Genomic DNA, 19,566 nt, shown 5'->3' with positions numbered 1-19,566 from the left:
CAAAGGGACATACAGAAACAAGATGCACATTCCAGTCTCCTGAGCCCCTCTTGAATATTCTCTTACTAGTGCAATAGATAAGCTGTTGCAGTTGCATAGATCTGGGGATATTTCTGGCCTGTACCTCCATTGGTAGTACTAGCTGTTCTAGCTTTTTCTTGCCCACAGAAATTCCTGGGGTTTTTGAGCCAGAAAGGGCCTGAGACATTTTGTCCAATAAGCAAAATGTTTACACTGAATTGAGAATGACTGGGCATGTTTTTTTCTTCATGAATCTGGGCTGGTGCTAGGAAGTAAAAGGTGACTGGACTACTGTCCTGACCCTAGGGTGATGTTTTAGTAGAGAATGCAGATATTGTGCCCATGAGTTAAAATGAAAAGTGCTGTGACAGAAGGGTACACAAACTGTCTTTAGAAAACTTTTCCTGAATGAGCTATTACAAATTTGAGAGAACACATCATCTTCAAGCTAGCTTTGTTGAGGAGTAAGTAGGGCATAATCTTGGTAGAAAATGAGGCCTATGAAGGATAAACAGAGCTGTTAAGAAATAAAAGTACAGCTCTTGATCTCTTGTTCTCTTGCCTCTCTAGCTTCTCTCTGTCCCCTCACCCCTCCCTTTCCTTCCCCCCTCTCTCCATGAGGTCATGGCCAGCCTCTTCTTCTCTACTCTCTCTCCCTCTTCCCTCCCCCCCTTTGCCTCTACTACCCTCCTGGCTCCCCTCCTCATGCCCTGAATAAACTCTATTCCATGCTTAAAAAAAGAACAAGAAAAAAAGAAATAAAAGTACCAAAAGTCCAAAAAAAGAAATAAAAGTACATTGAGAAAGCAACCAATTTCTACAAAGCCTGAGGGTTTGGCTAGTGAAAGCTCATTAGACAAAACTTAAAAGGGATCATCTGACCAGATTGGAAGGGCCTTTTTGTCACCTTAAAAATAGGGTATTGATGTGGAGTCTATGAAGAAAATCGTTTAAATGAAATTTGTGTTTCATAAAGGTAGGGTGTGGGAATGAAATTCAAAGTCCAGAGGCTAGGACTTGGCACTCATTAGTTCTGGGTTGAAGTTTAAGACAGAATTTCCACACCACCACTTTCCATGGGAGGAAGAGGATTGTTGAAAGAGATGAAAATTTGTTGGATAATCTATACACAAGCAATAGTAATAGTAGAAATAGTAATTCCTAATTGAGTTTTTACCACATAACAGGCACTGTGTCAGTGCCTGAGAAACATGGAGCACCTTGGCCCTCTAGAAGCCCTACATGGCTGTGTTGTTACAGATTGAATATTACTTATCTAAAATTCTTAACAAGGAGGAAGAAGAGTCTCAGATAAGATTGTTTTTTCAGATTTTAGAATGTTTGTATATACATAATGAGGTACACATAGGGTAGGGGACATAAATCTAAATACAAAATTCCTGTACACATAGCCTGAAGGTGATTTTAGATAAAACTTTATTATGTCTACATTTTAACAGTAACCCATCACACACTGTCTACTGGTGTCATATTGACACTAGAAATACTCTGGATCACATTGTCTTTTTAGATTAGGGATACTCAGCCTGTATCCCATGTTTTACACATGAGAAGTTGAATATTCTCATGGAAGCTGAGGAAGAGACTCCAGAAGGGACCCAGTAGGGTGGTTTTCTGTTAAGGGACTATGAGGGCCTAGAGCCCTGGGATTTGGCAGGTGATATGGGCTTTGGTTTTTTTCTGTAATAGGTACTCTCAGCCTCTGCATGAAGAAATAGCTCTGCACAAGTATCTCAAGCATCGCAACATCGTCCAGTACCTTGGCTCTATTTCAGAGAATGGCTACATTAAGATATTTATGGAGCAGGTACCTGGAGGTAAGTAGCTACTGTCTTCTGATATCACACTCTGAAAAGTATTCTTGACCATACAATCTGGACATCATTGATTGCCTCAACATTTAACAAAAACCAGACCTTTTAGAGATTGGAAAACATTGGTTTCTTAGATAAGCCATATACAACTTTGCAAACATCACGTAGTACATTTCTGGATTATTTATTTAGCCTAAAATGCTGTCTACTGAGTGCTAACATTGGAGACAAAGAGTTGGAGAGAGTAAAATCTCTGGCCTTGAGCTCTGATCTTCTCAGTTTAGGAGTAAGGAAGTGATTTGGAAAAGGGACATTGGAACTTTTTTCATAGTTTTAAACATATATATTGTATTATTATTTTATTCACCCCAAATTACCCTCTGTTGTTCCTTTCTCAGTCCTGCTGACTCCTCTTCTTCCCAAAGTCTCTTTCTTTCATATCTTTTTTGTGACCCACTAGGTTTAAATAGGGTTGACTATATGAACATGGTTAGGGTTTGGTTTTGTTTTAATTGGAGCATGAGAAGCATATCAGTATCTACAACACTGAAGAAAATCACCTCCAAAAACTATTAACTGCCAATAGCCTCACTGGCCTTCTCCTATAATGAAATTGTGAAAGGCCCAACCATGTGTAGCTCATATGCAGGGTAACTTAAGTTGCTATCTGTTTATAATTACAATGACCATGTCATATCCAAATGGCATGTTTCTTAGCATTGCTCTCCACTTTCTGGCTCAGATTATTTCTATTTCCTCATCTGTAATGGTCTCTTACCATTACAGAAGTGTCCCATTTAGGGTTTAGCACTCAACAGTACTTTATTCTCAGTACTTTGACCAGTTGTGAACCTGTATTAACGACTGCCCACCACCAAAAGACTTCAGTGATGAGGTCTGGAAGTAGCACTAGGCTATAGGTATAAACACAAATATTTAGAAGGCAGTTTAATATGTGTATTAGCTATGTAACAGTAATAGATCTCGTTTATGGCCTGTGCTCTCCTCAATCATAGGCTTTTAGATGATTTACAGTACCAGTATTTACAGTACAGTATTCCCTCTTGGGCAATAGGACTAAAATCCAACAGAAAATGGTTGATTATCCCCCATAACCATTATATGCCACTATTGCCTCAGTGAGCACATCTTGCTAGCCTGGGCAGTTTTGGAATATGTATGGTTTAAGCACTGTGTATACCATTGATTACCTTTCTACACTACCAACATGCATCACACTTTACAAACCTGTGAAAAGTAGCCAGCAGAGAGGAAGCTCCCTGGTCAGTTCCAGTTTGATTTCTCTTCTGTGTTCTGTAAGCAATGTTGTATTCAGCAATAGTTCTAACTAGTTCTGTTGATCATTGGCAGTAGCCTATGATGCCAAGATCATTGCCAATAGCCTATACTATTTTTGAGAGCCTTTGGGGCCTTGCTGGTCAGAAATTCATAGGAAGATATCCCACACCTTGCACTGGGATTTTCATTTAAAAGCCTATAGCTTGAGCTGTAAAGGTGATTTGTGGTTAAGAGTACTTGCTTCCCCTAGAACCCACATAATGGTTCACAGATGCCTGTAACTTCTGTTTCAAAGGATCTGAAACCCTCTTTTTACATCTGGAGGTTCCTGCATGTGCATGGTGTACATATAGGCCTAAACTCAGGCAAACATACACACATATACAATAAAATTAATTTATAAAAATTTATGGCTTCTGAGAGCAGTATTACTCACACTTGCAGGTTACCTCCCTTCAAATGTTTTATTACTATTATTATTGTTGAGGATGGTGGTGTATCTTTTAAATAGTTTACAAAATAATGTGCTTCTTATATGGCTTTCTTATTTTGATTTTCAATGCATGTTTTCTCTGTGTATCCCTGGCTGTCCTAGAACTTACTCTGTAGACCAGGCTGGCCTCAAACTAAAAGATTCGCCTGTCTCTACCTCCCTAGTGCTGGGATTAAAGGCGTGTGTTACCACTGCCTAGTTTATACAGCTGTTTTATGTACCCTTAGTTTTGATAAACCCTCCTACCATTCCTGCCTTTCCTCTATCTCTCTATGCCCATCCCCTTTGTCATTGTTAGGGTTTCAATGCTGTGAAAAGATAACATGACCATGATTATAAAGGAACATATTTAATTTGGGGCTGGCTTACAGTTTTCAAGGCTCAGTCCATTATAATCAAGGTGGGAAACATAACAGCATATAGGCAGACATGGTGCTGAAGAAAGAGCTAAGAGCTCTACATCTTGATCCACAGGCAGAAGAAGGAGACTGTCCCACTGGGCATGGCTTAAGCACATATGAGACCTCACAGCCTGCCTCCACAGTGACACATTACCTCCAACAAGAGCACAACTCCTAGTAGTGCTGCTCCCTATTGGTCTGTGGAGGCCAATGACATTCAAGCTTCCACAGCCTTTAAGCCTTTTTATATCTGGTATCCCTAACACTTTTAGGGGCACAGTTTATTTTAAAGAGATGTTGCAAAATAACAAATGGATAATAAAACCAAATACTAGTGCTTTGCGAATAAAGTTCCTACATGTAGGCAATCGGGTATTAGAAGTAAGAATTTTTTGGATCTAGAACTGGCAGTTTGAATGGGTCTAGCTATTAAGACTCTGGAATCTCGGTTTTGTGGTTAAGGAAATACACTGAGTATTAATTACTATAATACTTGATAATACATCATTGGAATATTAAGTAGGCCCATCTCAGCCAATTATTGGGTGGGTTAAATGAGATGATATAAGTAATAGCTTTTGGAAAAGTGCTTGGCAGTGAGCAGCTGATTAAAATAAGTGTGTACATTGAAATAATAATCTTATAATATTTTATTTGAACAGTAATGATCTGAATACCAGTGTTAGGTTAAAACTATCACTTTAGTTTACTTCCCTGATGCCTTACAAATGAATCTTTGTCACCATGATGAGTTTTTGTTTGTTTGATTTTTGTTTTTGATTTGTTTCTTGGTTTGGTTTTGCTGTGTCACTTTCTAGGAAGCCTTTCTGCTCTCTTGCGATCTAAATGGGGACCCATGAAGGAACCCACTATCAAGTTTTATACCAAACAGATCCTGGAAGGACTGAAGTATCTCCATGAAAACCAGATAGTGCACAGAGACATAAAGGTATGGGATCTCTAAGTAATCAAGGTGGCGTTTTTTCTAAGCTGTCACTATAGTATGGCTAATAATCTGCTCACAGAGGGAGACAGCTTATCAAGACAGCCCCACCCCATGTCAGGTCCATTCTTTGTAGAGAGAGTTTATCAAGGCCCCACACTATAGGGTTCCTGTAAATCTTCCTTTATACACTCAATGCTGTTCTTTCTCTAAAGGGTGATAATGTTCTGGTGAACACCTATAGTGGAGTGGTAAAAATCTCTGATTTTGGAACCTCTAAACGCCTCGCAGGAATTAACCCGTGCACCGAGACCTTTGCTGGTAAGCAGAGCATAGCCAGTTATGTTGTACTGTCTTGGAGCTAAGCTTTCTCCTGAATCTGTGATCATTTGTAAACCACTTATTTGTCACCTTCTCAACATAATATCATTTTGATTTTTCTAAATATATTTAATATTTTAGAATATAATATTCTATAGAATATATATAGAATTCCATAGAATATAGTTGGATTATACTTTCTGCTCCCCAGCTCCTCCAAAATCCTTCCCACCACCTTACCCACCCAACTTCATGTTCTTTCTCTCTCCCTCCCTCCTTCCCTTTCTTTCCCCTCTTTTACTCTCTTCTCCTACTCGTGTGCATGTTTTAAAAAAGGAGTTCCCAGAGACTGAGCCACCAACCCAAGAGCATACACGGGCTGATCCAAGGTCCCTGGCACACATGCAGCAGAGGAATGCCTGGTCTGGCCTCAGTGGGAGAAGACATGCCTAATCCTGTTGAGACCTGATAACCAGGGTTGTGGGCTGTATGTGGGGGCACCCTCTTAGAAGCAAAGGAGATGGAGGAAGAACTCTGCTGGGGGGTGAGACAGGGAAGGGGGCAACATTTGTGACATAAATAAAATAAATAAAATGATAAATAAAACAATCTTAAAAGAAATCTATTAAGACAAAAAAAAACGGAAAACAAAAAGTGCAAAAAACAGGAGTCTGTTTCATATTGGTAATTACTCTTGGGCATGGGGCCTGCCTGGCCTGGACTATAAGTGATATACCAAATGACAATCTAAGTTTTTTCTTGTACCAGCAGGTATCTATTGCAAATAGTTTCTTGGTTATGGGTGGGACTTGCCTCTTCTCAGTGTTGAGACTTTTGTGTGCTTTGAACTTGTGCAGGTCTTGGACATATTGCCACAGCCTCTGTGAGTTCTTATATGTATCAGTACTGTTGTGTACAAAGGACACTGTTTCCTTGGAGTCATCCATCACTGATCTGTGACCCTCAAAGGAGTCATGACCAACAGATTGAGAACTGCCTCTTTAGCATAATACTAGTAGCAAGTTTGAACTATCTAGTCTCTCAGGTTCTTGGTACTTTAGCAATGTCAGACATGGGTTTTATCTCATGGAGTGGGCCTTAAATTTCATTGGAAAAGAGGTTGGTTACTCCTATAACATTTATGCCACTATTGTATATTTTGCAGGGTTGGTCACTGTTCTGGGCAACAGGGTTTATAGCTAGGTGATTATTGATGCTTGCTTTTCTCCTCTACTACTGTACATTGTAGTTTCCAACATCATGAATGCTAATCAATAGGGGCAAACCTTCTGGTTGAGCAGCAGGTCAATTTCTCCATGTTCAATGTTCTAAGTAACTTGTGTCTTTAGCAATAGGGACTTCCATCAGGTTATGGAAAATAATCAATAACCTTGATGATATTAGTGGTGTTTAGGAGTTGGTTAATGCCCCAACAAGATGGAACTCAATCCTCACTGTGGAGCTTTTACTTGGTGGCATAGAATGTCTACTTGGAGCATGATTTCCCTCTCGAATTATATAGTGACTCCATTTAACATCCTTTCATATGTAGATATATTTGAGGAAGCAGCAAGTTTCCATATGGCTTTCAAAAGGCTTTAGTGTTAATGGTTCACTTCCATATTCCTTCCTTTACTCTATCCTTCCATCCCACTCCCCACTTAATCCTCCGTATTCTAGTTTCCACTTTATATTTTTTGTAACACTGTACTCTATTTTTCCTTCCTTGGAAGATAAATCCTGTCTTCCTCCTGGTCACTTACTAGCTTCTGTGGCTTTTCAGATTAAAACACACATAATTAAATTTTAAATGTTTACATCTACATATAAGAGAAAACACACTATTTGTCTTTTAGGGTCTGAGTTACTTCATCTGGAATGATTGTTTCAAGCTTTATCTATTTTGATTCTTGATGAAGTTGAAATATTGTCCTTGACTTCAAAGTGTTTTAACATTGTTATAGTGAGATGCTTATCTGATATAGCTATCTGTGACAATAATATTACCCTATTTTCTTCTTAGCTTTTCACAATTCAGATAGACAAAGAATTCTGCTGAAATATCCTAAGGGTTCTTTCTCAGTTAGATGGCAATATGTCTTCATACTTGGTAGCACACCAGTCAAAATCTTGGGTAATTTTGTGTAACTTACTAGGACATTTTACTGGTCTGTCATAAAGATAGCTCTTTACCATAGTGAATTCTAACACTTGGCATTTTGATATCATTATGTTTCCAAGGGAGGCTAATTCTTCTGGGGAAATAGGATATTTTATGTGAGTTTGAAGAACTGCATTTTCTTGTCCACCTGATGGTGATGAAACACTCTGAATATTGACAGGGACTGGACTCAAAGGTGATATAAATTACCAGCTGGTTTTCCATTTACCAGAACAGTAGGTAAAAGGCCTCTTGCAAGCTACCTGTGGCTTTTTAAAATTCTGCTTAAAAGCAACTATAGCTAAAACCTTGATCCTTGGAAAGAAGTGCTGATTTTTAATAAGATTGTGGTCTCCCAAAGAGTAACATGACGATCACAAAGGGTGTGCTGGATAGACCTGTGAAACAGCTCCTATAACCTTATAGTTCTGGAGTAAGGAATACTTGGCATTCTGTCCTTGAAATGGCCAAAGTTGTACAGTGGACTAATTTGGCCTTATTTATAGTAATCTTCCAGATTTAAAGGAGTTTTCTTCAATAAGAGAATGTTGTTTATTAATCCCTGGATACCCAGAGTGTGAACATGCCCAGATAGGAATCTATTAAAAATTGACTTTTTAGTTGTACAGCCAGTAGAGGTACATGTGTCTTAAAGTGGAACAAGGCTACACCAGAACTCAATTAGTCTTTCCCACATAAAGAATATGTTGAAGTTACGGTTTCTAAAATAAATGTGTCCATATTTACATATGAATATGTATATTAGACATATCTCAGAATTTTACAACTTTAATTGCAAAGGACTTATATCTTCCTCTTTGGAAGTCACCAATTAGCTTGACTATATGTAGCAAGAGGGGCTCTGATATGGCAGGGATTTATTTCAAAATCATAAAACGCCAACAATTGATGTCATAATTAGTATCCCAGAGTGGGGGGGGGGGAATCACATGGAAAATACCTTAATGCATATCACATTTCCCAAGTAATTGGCTTAAGAAGGCATGAATTTTGCATTGTAAAATAATACAGGAATATTTAAGGGGTAATAAAGAAGGGAATCTCATTTTGGTGAAGAAATTCTCCTACATGTATTACTCTTTAGAAAACAAAACAATTCTGTAAAGGGGCCTCAGCTGGCTGGTACAGAACTCTGGCTATGATAGATAATGGTGGGACTTTTCCTAATAGATGCTCTAAGATTGTCTGAACCTTGTTAAGAGAAACAATAAGCTGGGCAGTGGTGGCGCATGCCTTTAATCCCAGCACTTGGGAGGCAGAGGCAGGTGGATTTCTAAGTTCGAGGCCAGCCTGGTCTACAGAGTGAGTTCCAGGACAGCCAGAACTACACAGAGAAACCCTGTCTCAAAAAACAAACAAACAAAAAAAAAAACAAAAACAAAAGAGAGAAACAATAATCCAATTGCATGTCCAAGACCCTCCCTTCCTATGTTCCTATGATGAAGGGCTTTTGCCATGTGTATGATAAACTAATTACAACAACAAAACCAAATTTTGAACAGGGTTGGGGCTGGAACCAGGACCTTGTGCATGCTATGTGAGTGCTCTATTATGGAACCACACACCAAGTCTTCTTGTCCCTGTTGTAGTAGGCTCAACACTTCGTGGAGGTAAAACATACATGTTGTAAGAGCACCACTTGAAATGCATGCATTATTCAATGGTTGATTGTAAATTTACCACATCCTGCAGCCATTTCCACAATTCCATTTTTGAACATTTCTATTCCCCTGAAAGATCACTGGGCCCCCTTTGCAGTCAGATCAGTTTATCCTTTTTTTTTCTTGGATATTATATTTACATTTCAGATTTTATCCCCTTACCCCATTCCCCCCACCACCCAGGTACCCCCATCCTATCCCCTCTCCTCCTGCTTCTATGAGGATGTGCCCCCACCTACCCCCCACTCCCACCTCCCCACCCTCTCATTCCCCCCCCCCACTCAGTGTTCAGCCTTCATGGGACCAAGTATCTCTCTTCCCACCTATGCCCTACAAGGCCATCCTCCTCTACATATACAGCTGGAGTCATGGGTCCCTCCCTATGTGCTCCCACCCAGGCTGGTGGTTTAGACCCCAGGGAGCTCTGGTTGGTTGGTATTGTTGCTCTCCTCATGGAGCCACAAACCCTTTCAGCTCCTTCAGTCTTCTCTCTACCTCCTCCATTGGGAACCCCTTGATCAGATCAATGGTTACCTGCGAGCATCTGCCTCTGGGTGTGTCAGACTCTGGCAGACCTCTAAGAAGACAGCTACATCAGGCTCTTGTCAGCATGCACTTCCTGACATCCACATCAGCATCTACCTTTGGTGACTGCATATGGGATGGATACCCAGGTGGAATGGTCTTCAGACAACCCTCCTTCAGTTTCTGTCACACACTTTGTCTCCATATTTGCTCCCTTGAGTATTTTGTTACTCCTTCTAAGTAGGACCGAGGCATCCACACTTGGTCTTCCTCCTTCATGAGCTTCATGTGGTCTGTGAGTTGAATCTTGGCTATTTCAAGCTTTTGGGCTAACATCCGCTTATCAGTGAGTAAATACCCTATGTGTTCTTTTGTGATTGGATTACCTCACTCAGGATGATAATTTCTAGTTCCATCCATTTAAGAATTTCTCAAATTCATTATTTTTAATAGCTGAGTAAAATACTCCATTGTGTAAATATACCACATTTTTTGTATCCATTCCTCTGTTGAAGGATGTCTGGGTTCTTTCCAGCTTCTGGCTATTATAAATAAGGCTTCTATGAACATAGTGGAGCATATGTCCTTGTTATATGTTGGAGCATCTTCTGGCTATATGCCCAGGAGTGGTATAGCTGAGTCCTCAGGTAATGCTATGTCCAATTTTCTGAGGAACTGCCAGACTGATTTCCAGAGTGGTTGTACCAGCTTGCAATCCCACCAACAATGAAGGAGTGTTCCTCCTTCTTCACATCCTCGCCAGCATCTACTATCACCTGAGTTTTTGATCTTAGCCATTCTGACTGGTGTCAGGTGGTATCTCAGGGTTGTTTTGATTTGCATTTCCCTGATGACTAAGGATGTTGAGCATTTCTTAAGATGCTTCTCAGCCATTCGAGTTTGCTCAGTTGAGAATTCTTTGTTTAGCTCTGTACCCCATTTTAAATAGGGTTATTTGGTTGCCTGAAGTCTGATTTCTTGAGTTCTTTGTATATATTGGATATTAGCCCTCTATTGGATATAGGATTGGTAAAGATCTTTTCCCAATCTGTTAGTTGCCATTTTGTCCTATTGACAGTGTCCTTTGCCTGCAATTTGATGAGGTCCCATTTGTCAATTCTTGATCTTAGAGCATAAGCCATTGGTGTTCTGTTCAGGAACTTTTCCCCTGTGCCTAGGTATTCGAGGGTCTTCCCCAACTTCTCTTCTATTAGTTTCAGTGTATCTGGTTTTATGTGAAGGTCCTTTATCCACTTGGACTTGAGCTTTGTACAAGGGGATAAGAATTTATTGATTTGCATTCTTCTACATGCTGACCTCCAGTTGAACCAGCACCACTTGTTGAAAATGCTGTCCTTTTTCCACTGGATGGTTTTAGCTCCTTTGTCAAAGATCAAGTGACCATAGGTGTGTGGGTTCATTTCTGGGTCTTCAATTCTATTCCATTGATCATCCTGTCTGTCTCTGTACCAAAACCATGCAGTTTTTATCACTATTGCTCTGTAGTACAGTTTGAGGTCAGGGATGGTGATTCCCCCAGAAGTTCTTTTATTGTTGAGAATAGTTTTCGTTCTCCTTGGTTTTTTGTCATTCCAAATGAATTTGCAAATTGCTCTTTCTATCACTATGAAGAATTGATTTGGAATTTTGATGGGGATTGCATTGAATCTGTAGATTGCTTTTGGCAAGATGGCCGTTTTTACTATATTAATCCTGCCAATCCATGAGCATGGGAGATCTTTCCATCTTCTGAGATCTTCAATTTCTTTCTTCAGAGACTTGAAGTTCTTGTCATACAGATCTTTCACTTGTTGGTTAGATTCACTCCAAGATATTTTATATTATTTGTGACTATTGTGAGGGGTGTCATTTCCCTAATTTCTTTCTCAGCCTGTTTATCCTTTGAGTAGAGGAAGGCTACTGATTTGTTTGAGTTGATTTTATATCCAGCCACTTTACTGAAGTTGTTTATCAGGTTTAGGAGTTCTCTGGTGGAAATTTTAGGATCACTTAAGTATACTATCATATCATCTGCACATAGTGAAATTTTGACTTCTTCCTTTCTTATTTGTATCCCTTTGACTTCCTTTTGTTGTCTAATTGCTCTGGCTAGGACTTCCAGCACTATATTGAATAGGTAGGGTAAGAGTGGGCAACCTTGTCTAGTCCCTGATCTTAGTGGGATTGCTTCAAGTTTCTCTCCATTTAGTTTGATGTTGGCTACTGGCTTGCTGTATATTGCTTTTACTATGTTTAGGTATGGGCCTTGAATTCCTGATCTTTCCAAGACTTTTAACAAGAAGGGATGTTGAATTTTGACAAATGCTTTCTCAGCATCTAATGAGATGATCATGTGGGTTTTTTTCTTTGAGTTTGTTTACATAGTGGATTATATTGATGGATTTCTAAATATTGAACCATCCCTGCATTCCTGGGATAAAGCCTACTTGATCATGATGGATGATTGTTTTGATGTGTTGTTGGATTCGGTTTTTGAGAATTTTATTGAGTATTTTTGCATCAATATTCATAACAGATTGGTCTGAAGTTCTCTTTCTTTGTTGGGTCTTTGTGAGGTTTAGGTATGAGTGTAATTGTAGCTTCATAGAACGAATTGGGTAGTGTTCCTTCTGTTTCTATTCTGTGGAATAGTTTGAAGAGATTTGGTATTAGGTCTTCCTTGCATTAAAACCATCTGGTCCCAGACTTTTTTTGGTGGGGAGAATTTTAATGACTGCTTCTATTTATTTAGGGGTTATGGAACTGTTTAGATGGTTTATCTGCTCCTGATTTAATTTTGGTACCTGGTATCTGTCTAGAAAATTGTCCATTTCATCTAGATTTTCCAATTTTGTTAAGTATAGAGGCCTTTGTAGTAGGATCTGGTGATTTTAATTCTGAATCCTGCTTTTCCAGTGTGATGGAGTGTTCAGGGCTTACTATGGTGGGAGAACTGGGTTCTGATGATGCCAAGTAACTTTGGTTTCTGTTGCTTATGTTCTTGAGTTTGCCTTTTGCCATCTGGTTAACTATATTGCTACCTGCACACACTGTCTCTGACTGGAGCCTGTCTTTCCAGTTATCTTGCTTGTGTTAGAACTCCTCAGGGTCCAGATATCTCTGTGATCCTGAGCTCCAGCTGCCCTGAGTACAGTGGCTCCTCTAGGATGTCTCCATGGTAGCAAACCAGCTAGGTGTTCGATGCTCTGGGTACAGTGTGTCTCCTCTAGGATGTCTCAGGATAAGGTGTCTTCACGGGAACAGACCAGCTAGGTGTCTGCCCCAGCCACAAGAACCAGGCGAGGGGCAGAAGGGGAGTGGTATTCCACAGGGGCGGGGTTAGGGTGCCTGGTGGGTCCTGAGCGCCCCCTGCTTCCAGTTGTAGCTCTGGGGTGTAGGGCAGTGGGCGATTGTTCTTACCTGCTGCTGTGAGTTCAGTGGCAGTCATTGGATTAACTTGATATGTGTTCAGATTTGCATATTTGTGGGATAGTCCTACACATGTAATGTGGCAATACATATTTTTAAAGTATTTCCCGCCTCACTTTATGATATATTTTCAAGCCTTGTACATTATGGCATATACCAGGCCTTTATTCCTCTCCATCTAAATAATCTCCAAAGGTATGAATGGTAATAGGTTGTTCTGTGGTCACTCATGCTGGAACTTTGTGTGGATGTATGTTTTTATATCTCTCTTACATACATATTTAGGATTAGAACCAGAACAGGATCTTTTGTTTGGTGTAGGCTATATACATCTTCCAGTTAGGATGAACAGTCCCAATTTCTGGTTCAACCACTTGCTACTTGTATCACCTTAGACATATAAATTACTATCTGTCTGCCTATCTATGCCTCAGATTTTTGTTGAATAAAATGATGTTGTATGACAAACTTTTCCACAAGAGACACAACACACATGTCTATTCACCTCAGATAGAGGAATCCATGACAGACCAAAGTATGGCTATACCAAAATCCAATGTGATGAACCAATGATTTTATTGGGGTTACTTACAGGAATATGGTGTGTGGTTACTTACAGGAGCAGAAATGACTCAAAGACAACTAGATAATCAAATCCTACCCCAACATGGGTGACGGTTCACAGAAGCTGGGAACTGGGAGCACACTACACAGCCTGTGTGTAGGTAGCCAAAAAGTTTGGAAAATGACCTTTTCAGGTGGCTCAGTTGGTCTAAACCTTTTCTAGGCAGCTTGGCTTGGTTTTTGTTTTTGTTTTTGTTTTTGTTTTTGTTTTTGTTTTTGTTTTTGTTTTTCCCCAAGACCGGGTTTCTCTGTGTAGCCCTGGCTGTCCTGGAACTCACTCTGTAGACCAGGCTGGCCTCGAACTCAGAAATCCGCCTGCCTCTGCCTCCTAAGTGCTGGGATTAAAGGCGTGCGCCACCACTGCCCGGCTGTGGTTTTGTTTCTAATAGACAATTTTGTTGGTCTTTGCTCATTTGTTCTCTGTCTCCTGTCTCTGTCTCTCTCTGACTCTCTCTGTCTCTGTCTGTCCCCTCCCCCCTCCTGCTTGCTTCACCTCTGCTTCTTCCAGTCGGCTGGACTAGTCTGAGAGTATTCTTTGCAGCTTGCCTCTTCTAAAAGTAACTCTTAGCAGTCTTTACTGTTTAGGACCCTCCTTCCTTAAGAATAAATAGAGAATCTAGTCATTTTCATGGATTTCCTGAAGATATTCTGAGTTGCTTTACTTCCAGTCATAAGGAACTTCCATGCAGTATTTTGCCTCCCCTTAGAATGCCTAGTTGTTTTGCCTCCCTGTAAACATCCTGTTTTAAGAAGTTTCCTGCAAAATGGAAAGTTAATCTCCTAGAAACTGTTACACAACAAATGGAAATGCTCACAAAAACAGACATTGGGGGTTTACAAAAGATAAAGAGGATCAATATTGACAAGCACATGTATTATATATAGCAAGTGAAATTAAAGTATTTCTGAATGAAAGAAATATAATCAATATAAATTTTCACTTAGAATATATAAGCCTTTAGAGCTGGAAGATACCTTTAAGAGAACTGAGTTTCCATATGGAATTAACATGTTGAACCTGTGAGATACAAAAGGTGTCATCATAAAGGTTTTGTTTCCTATTGTCCCTTACATTTAGCCCAGAGCAGTTCTGTGGTTTGTCCTATGACTTCCCCAGCTACTTTGGAGGACAGAATCACAGTGAAACTTGTGGGAACAGCAGGTCAAAGTGAGTGATGGAAAGATCTAAGCTGTGTACTTGTCAGTGCTCTGGTCCTCACTCATGGTGCTAACTCACTTGCCCCTCTCCCTGCCAGCTGTAGTGTTGGACAGTGACCTCTACTCTACAGTCAGTAGTGTTATTTTTTCTCAATTCTTTTCTAACTAACCAACTGCATAAAAGCAAACAAAGGGAATTGGCAGGTTGTATCTAAGTTAACACCTTTGTAAACTGGATCTGGATCTTTGTACTTTGGGGCCTGGTGTTTGATGTTCATTTCTCTTGCCGGATCCACCTGAATGTGACCTCCATGTCATGGATGGATACTTGGGCTGGCCATTGGCTGAGTGTCCCCTTAACCTCTCCAATCGCTTATTCTTCACGTTGTACTCACTGCTCTTTTCCTTTCCATGAGCCATTCAAACCTGGAAGACTATTTCTGTAGTTCTTTGAAAAATACCCAAAAGCTACATGGCAATAACTGGCTCCACCACTTGAATCTGATGTTTGTGTTACCTTCAACTCATCATTGAAAGAGTGTGGCAGTATCCCCAGACCTTACAGTTCCTGAAGCTATCACTTGGACAGCTTGATTAGGACTGTCTTTACTACCACCATGGAAGGTTGTACTATACTTTTCAATAATCCTTTAATAAAAAGATTAGAAATTCTGGCTACTAACAAAATCTCAGGTGCCCATGGGAGACACTAATGTCTGGTCTCTTTTCAAGAGCAGGTATGTGGAATCCATTGAGCTGCTTGAGTTGCCATGGGCCATACCCTTCTGGGGATTCCTCAATCTCACTCCTCTTATTTGGCACAAGGAAACAACAGGCACCATTCTCAAAAGAAGCTGCCTTCACTGTCTGCTCCATATCTGTTTGCTTTCCTCTTAAAAGTCTTTGATTTAGATGTGAGGCTCCAAAGTAAGGGTCCTAAACTTGTACAGAGGACTTTAAAGCGCCCTTAGAAAATATGTTCCTGTTGTCCCTGTCTCAGGCCTAGAGCATAGCTTGGTTCCTCTGTCAAAGAATCACCTAGTGCTATATTTTCTTTGCTGAAAATGTGGAAATCCTGCTTTGGGAACTACCCAAAAGCTTCCCGTGGGATGGATGGATATATACATACACATACACACACACACATACATATATATACACACATATGTGTGTGTGTGTGTGTGTGTGTGTGTGTGTGTGTCCCAAGGGATCTTGAGTCAGCTCCTGTGGGTCTTTGGGATACTGTGTTGTGAATTCTATACAGCCCTCTGGACAGAGCAGGTGTCTGAGGACTGGGACAGATGAGGTGAGGCCTCAAAGAGAGCCAGGTGCAGGACAAGGCAGTTTTCCCAGATTTGTGCATGGTTCAAATGCATCACAGTGCCATTCACTGGTTTTCTCCAGAGTCCAGCCTCTGGTAGAACTGACACACACCTACACACCTGTCACTGGGGGGTGTTGCTTTCTCTGAAGTATGTGTGTGGTTCCATGTCTCTCGCTGTTCCATATGAGCAGGCGCTTACCTGTGAGTATAGTAGTGAATCAGATGGAATGCCCAGGTTTCCACTAATGCTCTGTGTCTTCCAAGGACGAGGGAAAGAGGAAATACTGTGCCTTTGAAGCCCTGTGTGAGCCATTTTTTTTTTCAGGCAGCCTTTTCTTCAGCAATACTTTTTGATTTGTTATATAATTCAGTGATATCAAGTTCTGAACTGAGAGATAGGCCTGGGTTCTAGCTTCAACTACTCTTTTAGTTTCTCTAAACGTCAGCTCCCTCCTATGTAAAATGTGAAATAACAGTAGATGGTACCTTCTTTGCCCAATCTTACAGAATTGTGAAAGTCATATGCATAGTACTACATGGAAATTATTTATAGGCTATCAGATACTGACCAAAAGTCAGATGTCGGGGCAAGCCAGGCCTTCATTACAGTTGAATGTGGACTGGATATAGTGACTTATTTCCAGTGAATGGAAAAGTTAGAGGTGATAGTGGCAGCAAAGTGTCGACTTTCTTCTCTCAGATGATTCTCACTGACAGAAACTGTCTTGAGCAGTTCTCTAGAAGATGTCATGTGGGTGATGAGAAATTGAAGTTAGGAAACTTCCTGCTCATCCCATTCTGAATGGAGGAGCTTCAAAGTGGACCTAGCTTCTTTAGTCTACCATTTAAATTGTGTAGCCACAACCCACATCTGGCCTGCAGTCTCATAGGAGACTGCTTGCCTGCCTGCTCAACTAGCTGCTGCTGGGCCCCGACCCTTTGAACTTATATGAGATCATAATGACCTCTCATGGCTATGTTAAGGATGGATCCCAGAGCCTTATGTATGCTAAGAAAACATACTACCACTGAGCTGTACCCCACATATCAATACATTGTTTTAAGCTGCTAAATTTGGGAGTAAGTTCTTACATAGCAATATATAATATGATGTCCTTACTGAGTTCTTACCTTTACAATATAGAGAAAATTCTAAATGTATCTTAAGGTGATGGGATAAGTAGGTTTCAATTATGAAAAGTTGGTGATAAAATAGGCAGTCATTTGATGGGGGTCAGTTAGCCATCACTGTTTGGTTTAGTGCTATTTTTGAATTCTACATAATATAAACTTATTCTCTTGTTCTTTTTACAAATTATTTTATTTTTGAGATTACAACACCATTCCCACTTCCTTCCCCTCCATCCAAATCTTCCATATACCCCTCTCTCTAAACAAAATAAGTCAGACAGAAGTATATGTTTTCTTACACTTGTGGATCCTTATCCTATATAAATTCTTTTCTTAAAAAGATTAAATTTTTTTATTATGTATAAGTACACTGTAGCTGTCTTCAGACACACCAGAAGAGGGCATGGAGCCCATTACAGATGGTTGTGAGCCACCATGTGGTTGCTGGAATTTGAACTCATGACCTCTGGAAGAGCAGTCAGTGGTCTTAACCGTTGAGCCATCTCTCCAGCCCCCTATATAAATTTTTAAATCACATTTAAATATGACACAAAAGTAGAAGACAGACTCCTACTGGAGAAATGAATGGAAATAGGAAAAGGGAAAAAAAGGGGTGTGAATATGCTTGAGGTATATGAAATAATTGTATGAATATGAAACCAATCAGTATGTACAATGGATATATATCAATAAGATTTATATACCTTTTAAGTATGTGAGCTGTGGTCCAGTCAAGAAAATATAAACCACCCCAATTGTTTTCACAGAACATTTTCTAAGTACTGAAACTGAAAAGGCAAAAAGGAGATTAAGACATCAGGAGGCCTTCATAAAGGGTGGGAGTGCACAGCTTGTAAGGTAGGATCAGAATTTTGAAGAGGGAATATATGTGCCTAGGCTGGCGTAAATACCTCTGAGGGGCAGGAACCTGGTTCTAGGAGTATAGAGTGATTAAAAAAAAAAAAACTGGATATTACAGTCAACTAAGGGTCCACATCAAAACCTGCTCACAGGAACAATAAGCATACAGGGAAGAGTAAGTCTCCTTCTACTTCTACCCTTCCAAAGTCTCTCTAGTGCCTTCTAGTTACAGAACCTAGCAGAAAGCTCCAGCTAAGGAGGCATGGAGATAGCAGCCCCAGCATCATAGAGCAGAGCGGCATGAGAGCTTAATAACCAGTACCATGCTAAATCTTTCTGTACTTACAGATCCTTAGAAGGAGCATCCCCTGCCAACAGCACTCCCTGTGTTAGTCACAGCAACAACAGCCTGTAGGGGATATTGTAATACCACAAGTTTCCTTCCTGGGGCACTGGGATTTCCTCACAATATAAGTACACAGATGTATTTCCATCTTGCCCAACTTTGCAACTAACTGAGCAGTTTCCCCCTTCATTTTGGCTCTGGAAGCCAATGCTTTTATATGTACCCTACTGACCTACTTGTCTTTACCAATACTGACTTAAAGTGGTTGAAACTAACTTAAAATAATTTAAAGACTCATTTTTTTCTCTCACTAACCACATTTCAATAACATAATAGTCATGTGTAGTTGATGGCTACCATGTTAGATTGCACAGAATACATTCCCATTATTGTAGAACATGGTATTGGTCACAGCTGTCCTAGGAATCTAGGTATGATAGCTCACACTTTTAGAGGCTTGGAGAGCTAAGGAAGAAGAATCAGCATGAGTTTAATGTCAGCCTGGAATATATAGTGAGTTCCAGGCTAGTCCAGGCTATATAGTGAGACACTAGTCCAGGCTATATAGTGAGACACTGGATGAATGATGATGCCACGCATAATGGTTTGTGAACCTGTGAACCCAATACTCTAGAGATTGAGGCAGGAAAAATCTAGGACAGTTTGTTGTTAAACTCAACTACATAGTAAGATCCAGGTTTGTCTGAGCTAGCTGGGTCTTTAGGAAGAACTATGGACATTATCTCCATTAACTAATTGATGTTTTATAGGAAGGGAAAATGGTAACATGACATCATTGGCTTTTCAACAAAAGAATGTAGTAACTTCATTGATTAAAAAAAAACCTCAGGAAACCTCCTTTGGTTGTTTTATAGTCTTGAGACAGACCCTTTCATTGCTCTGGACCTCAGTATGGGACTCACGCCTTGGCTAAGGTCAACTCTGCACTTGTTGTTTAATTCTAATCCTCTTTGCCACTCCACAGATGTCCTGATGTCCACATTCCACTTTC

General features: G+C 40.1%; 1 protein-coding gene across 1 annotated transcript in view; it reads left to right on the top strand.

The window, feature by feature from the left end:
• The window catches only part of Map3k15 (mitogen-activated protein kinase kinase kinase 15), a 129,696-nt gene that overhangs the window by 96,607 nt on the left and 13,523 nt on the right, over positions 1–19,566 (top strand). The window contains exons 16-18 of the mRNA XM_034484972.2: positions 1,732–1,859; positions 4,868–4,998; positions 5,208–5,313. Of these exons, the coding sequence (XP_034340863.1) occupies positions 1,732–1,859; positions 4,868–4,998; positions 5,208–5,313 (365 nt within the window). The remainder of the gene's footprint in view (positions 1–1,731; positions 1,860–4,867; positions 4,999–5,207; positions 5,314–19,566) is intronic.

Source organism: Arvicanthis niloticus, chromosome X (genome assembly GCF_011762505.2).
Source record: "Arvicanthis niloticus isolate mArvNil1 chromosome X, mArvNil1.pat.X, whole genome shotgun sequence".
Classification (NCBI taxonomy): domain Eukaryota; kingdom Metazoa; phylum Chordata; class Mammalia; order Rodentia; family Muridae; genus Arvicanthis; species Arvicanthis niloticus.
Note: the sequence above shows the minus strand (reverse complement) of the source record. Positions and strands in the feature narration are given on the sequence as shown.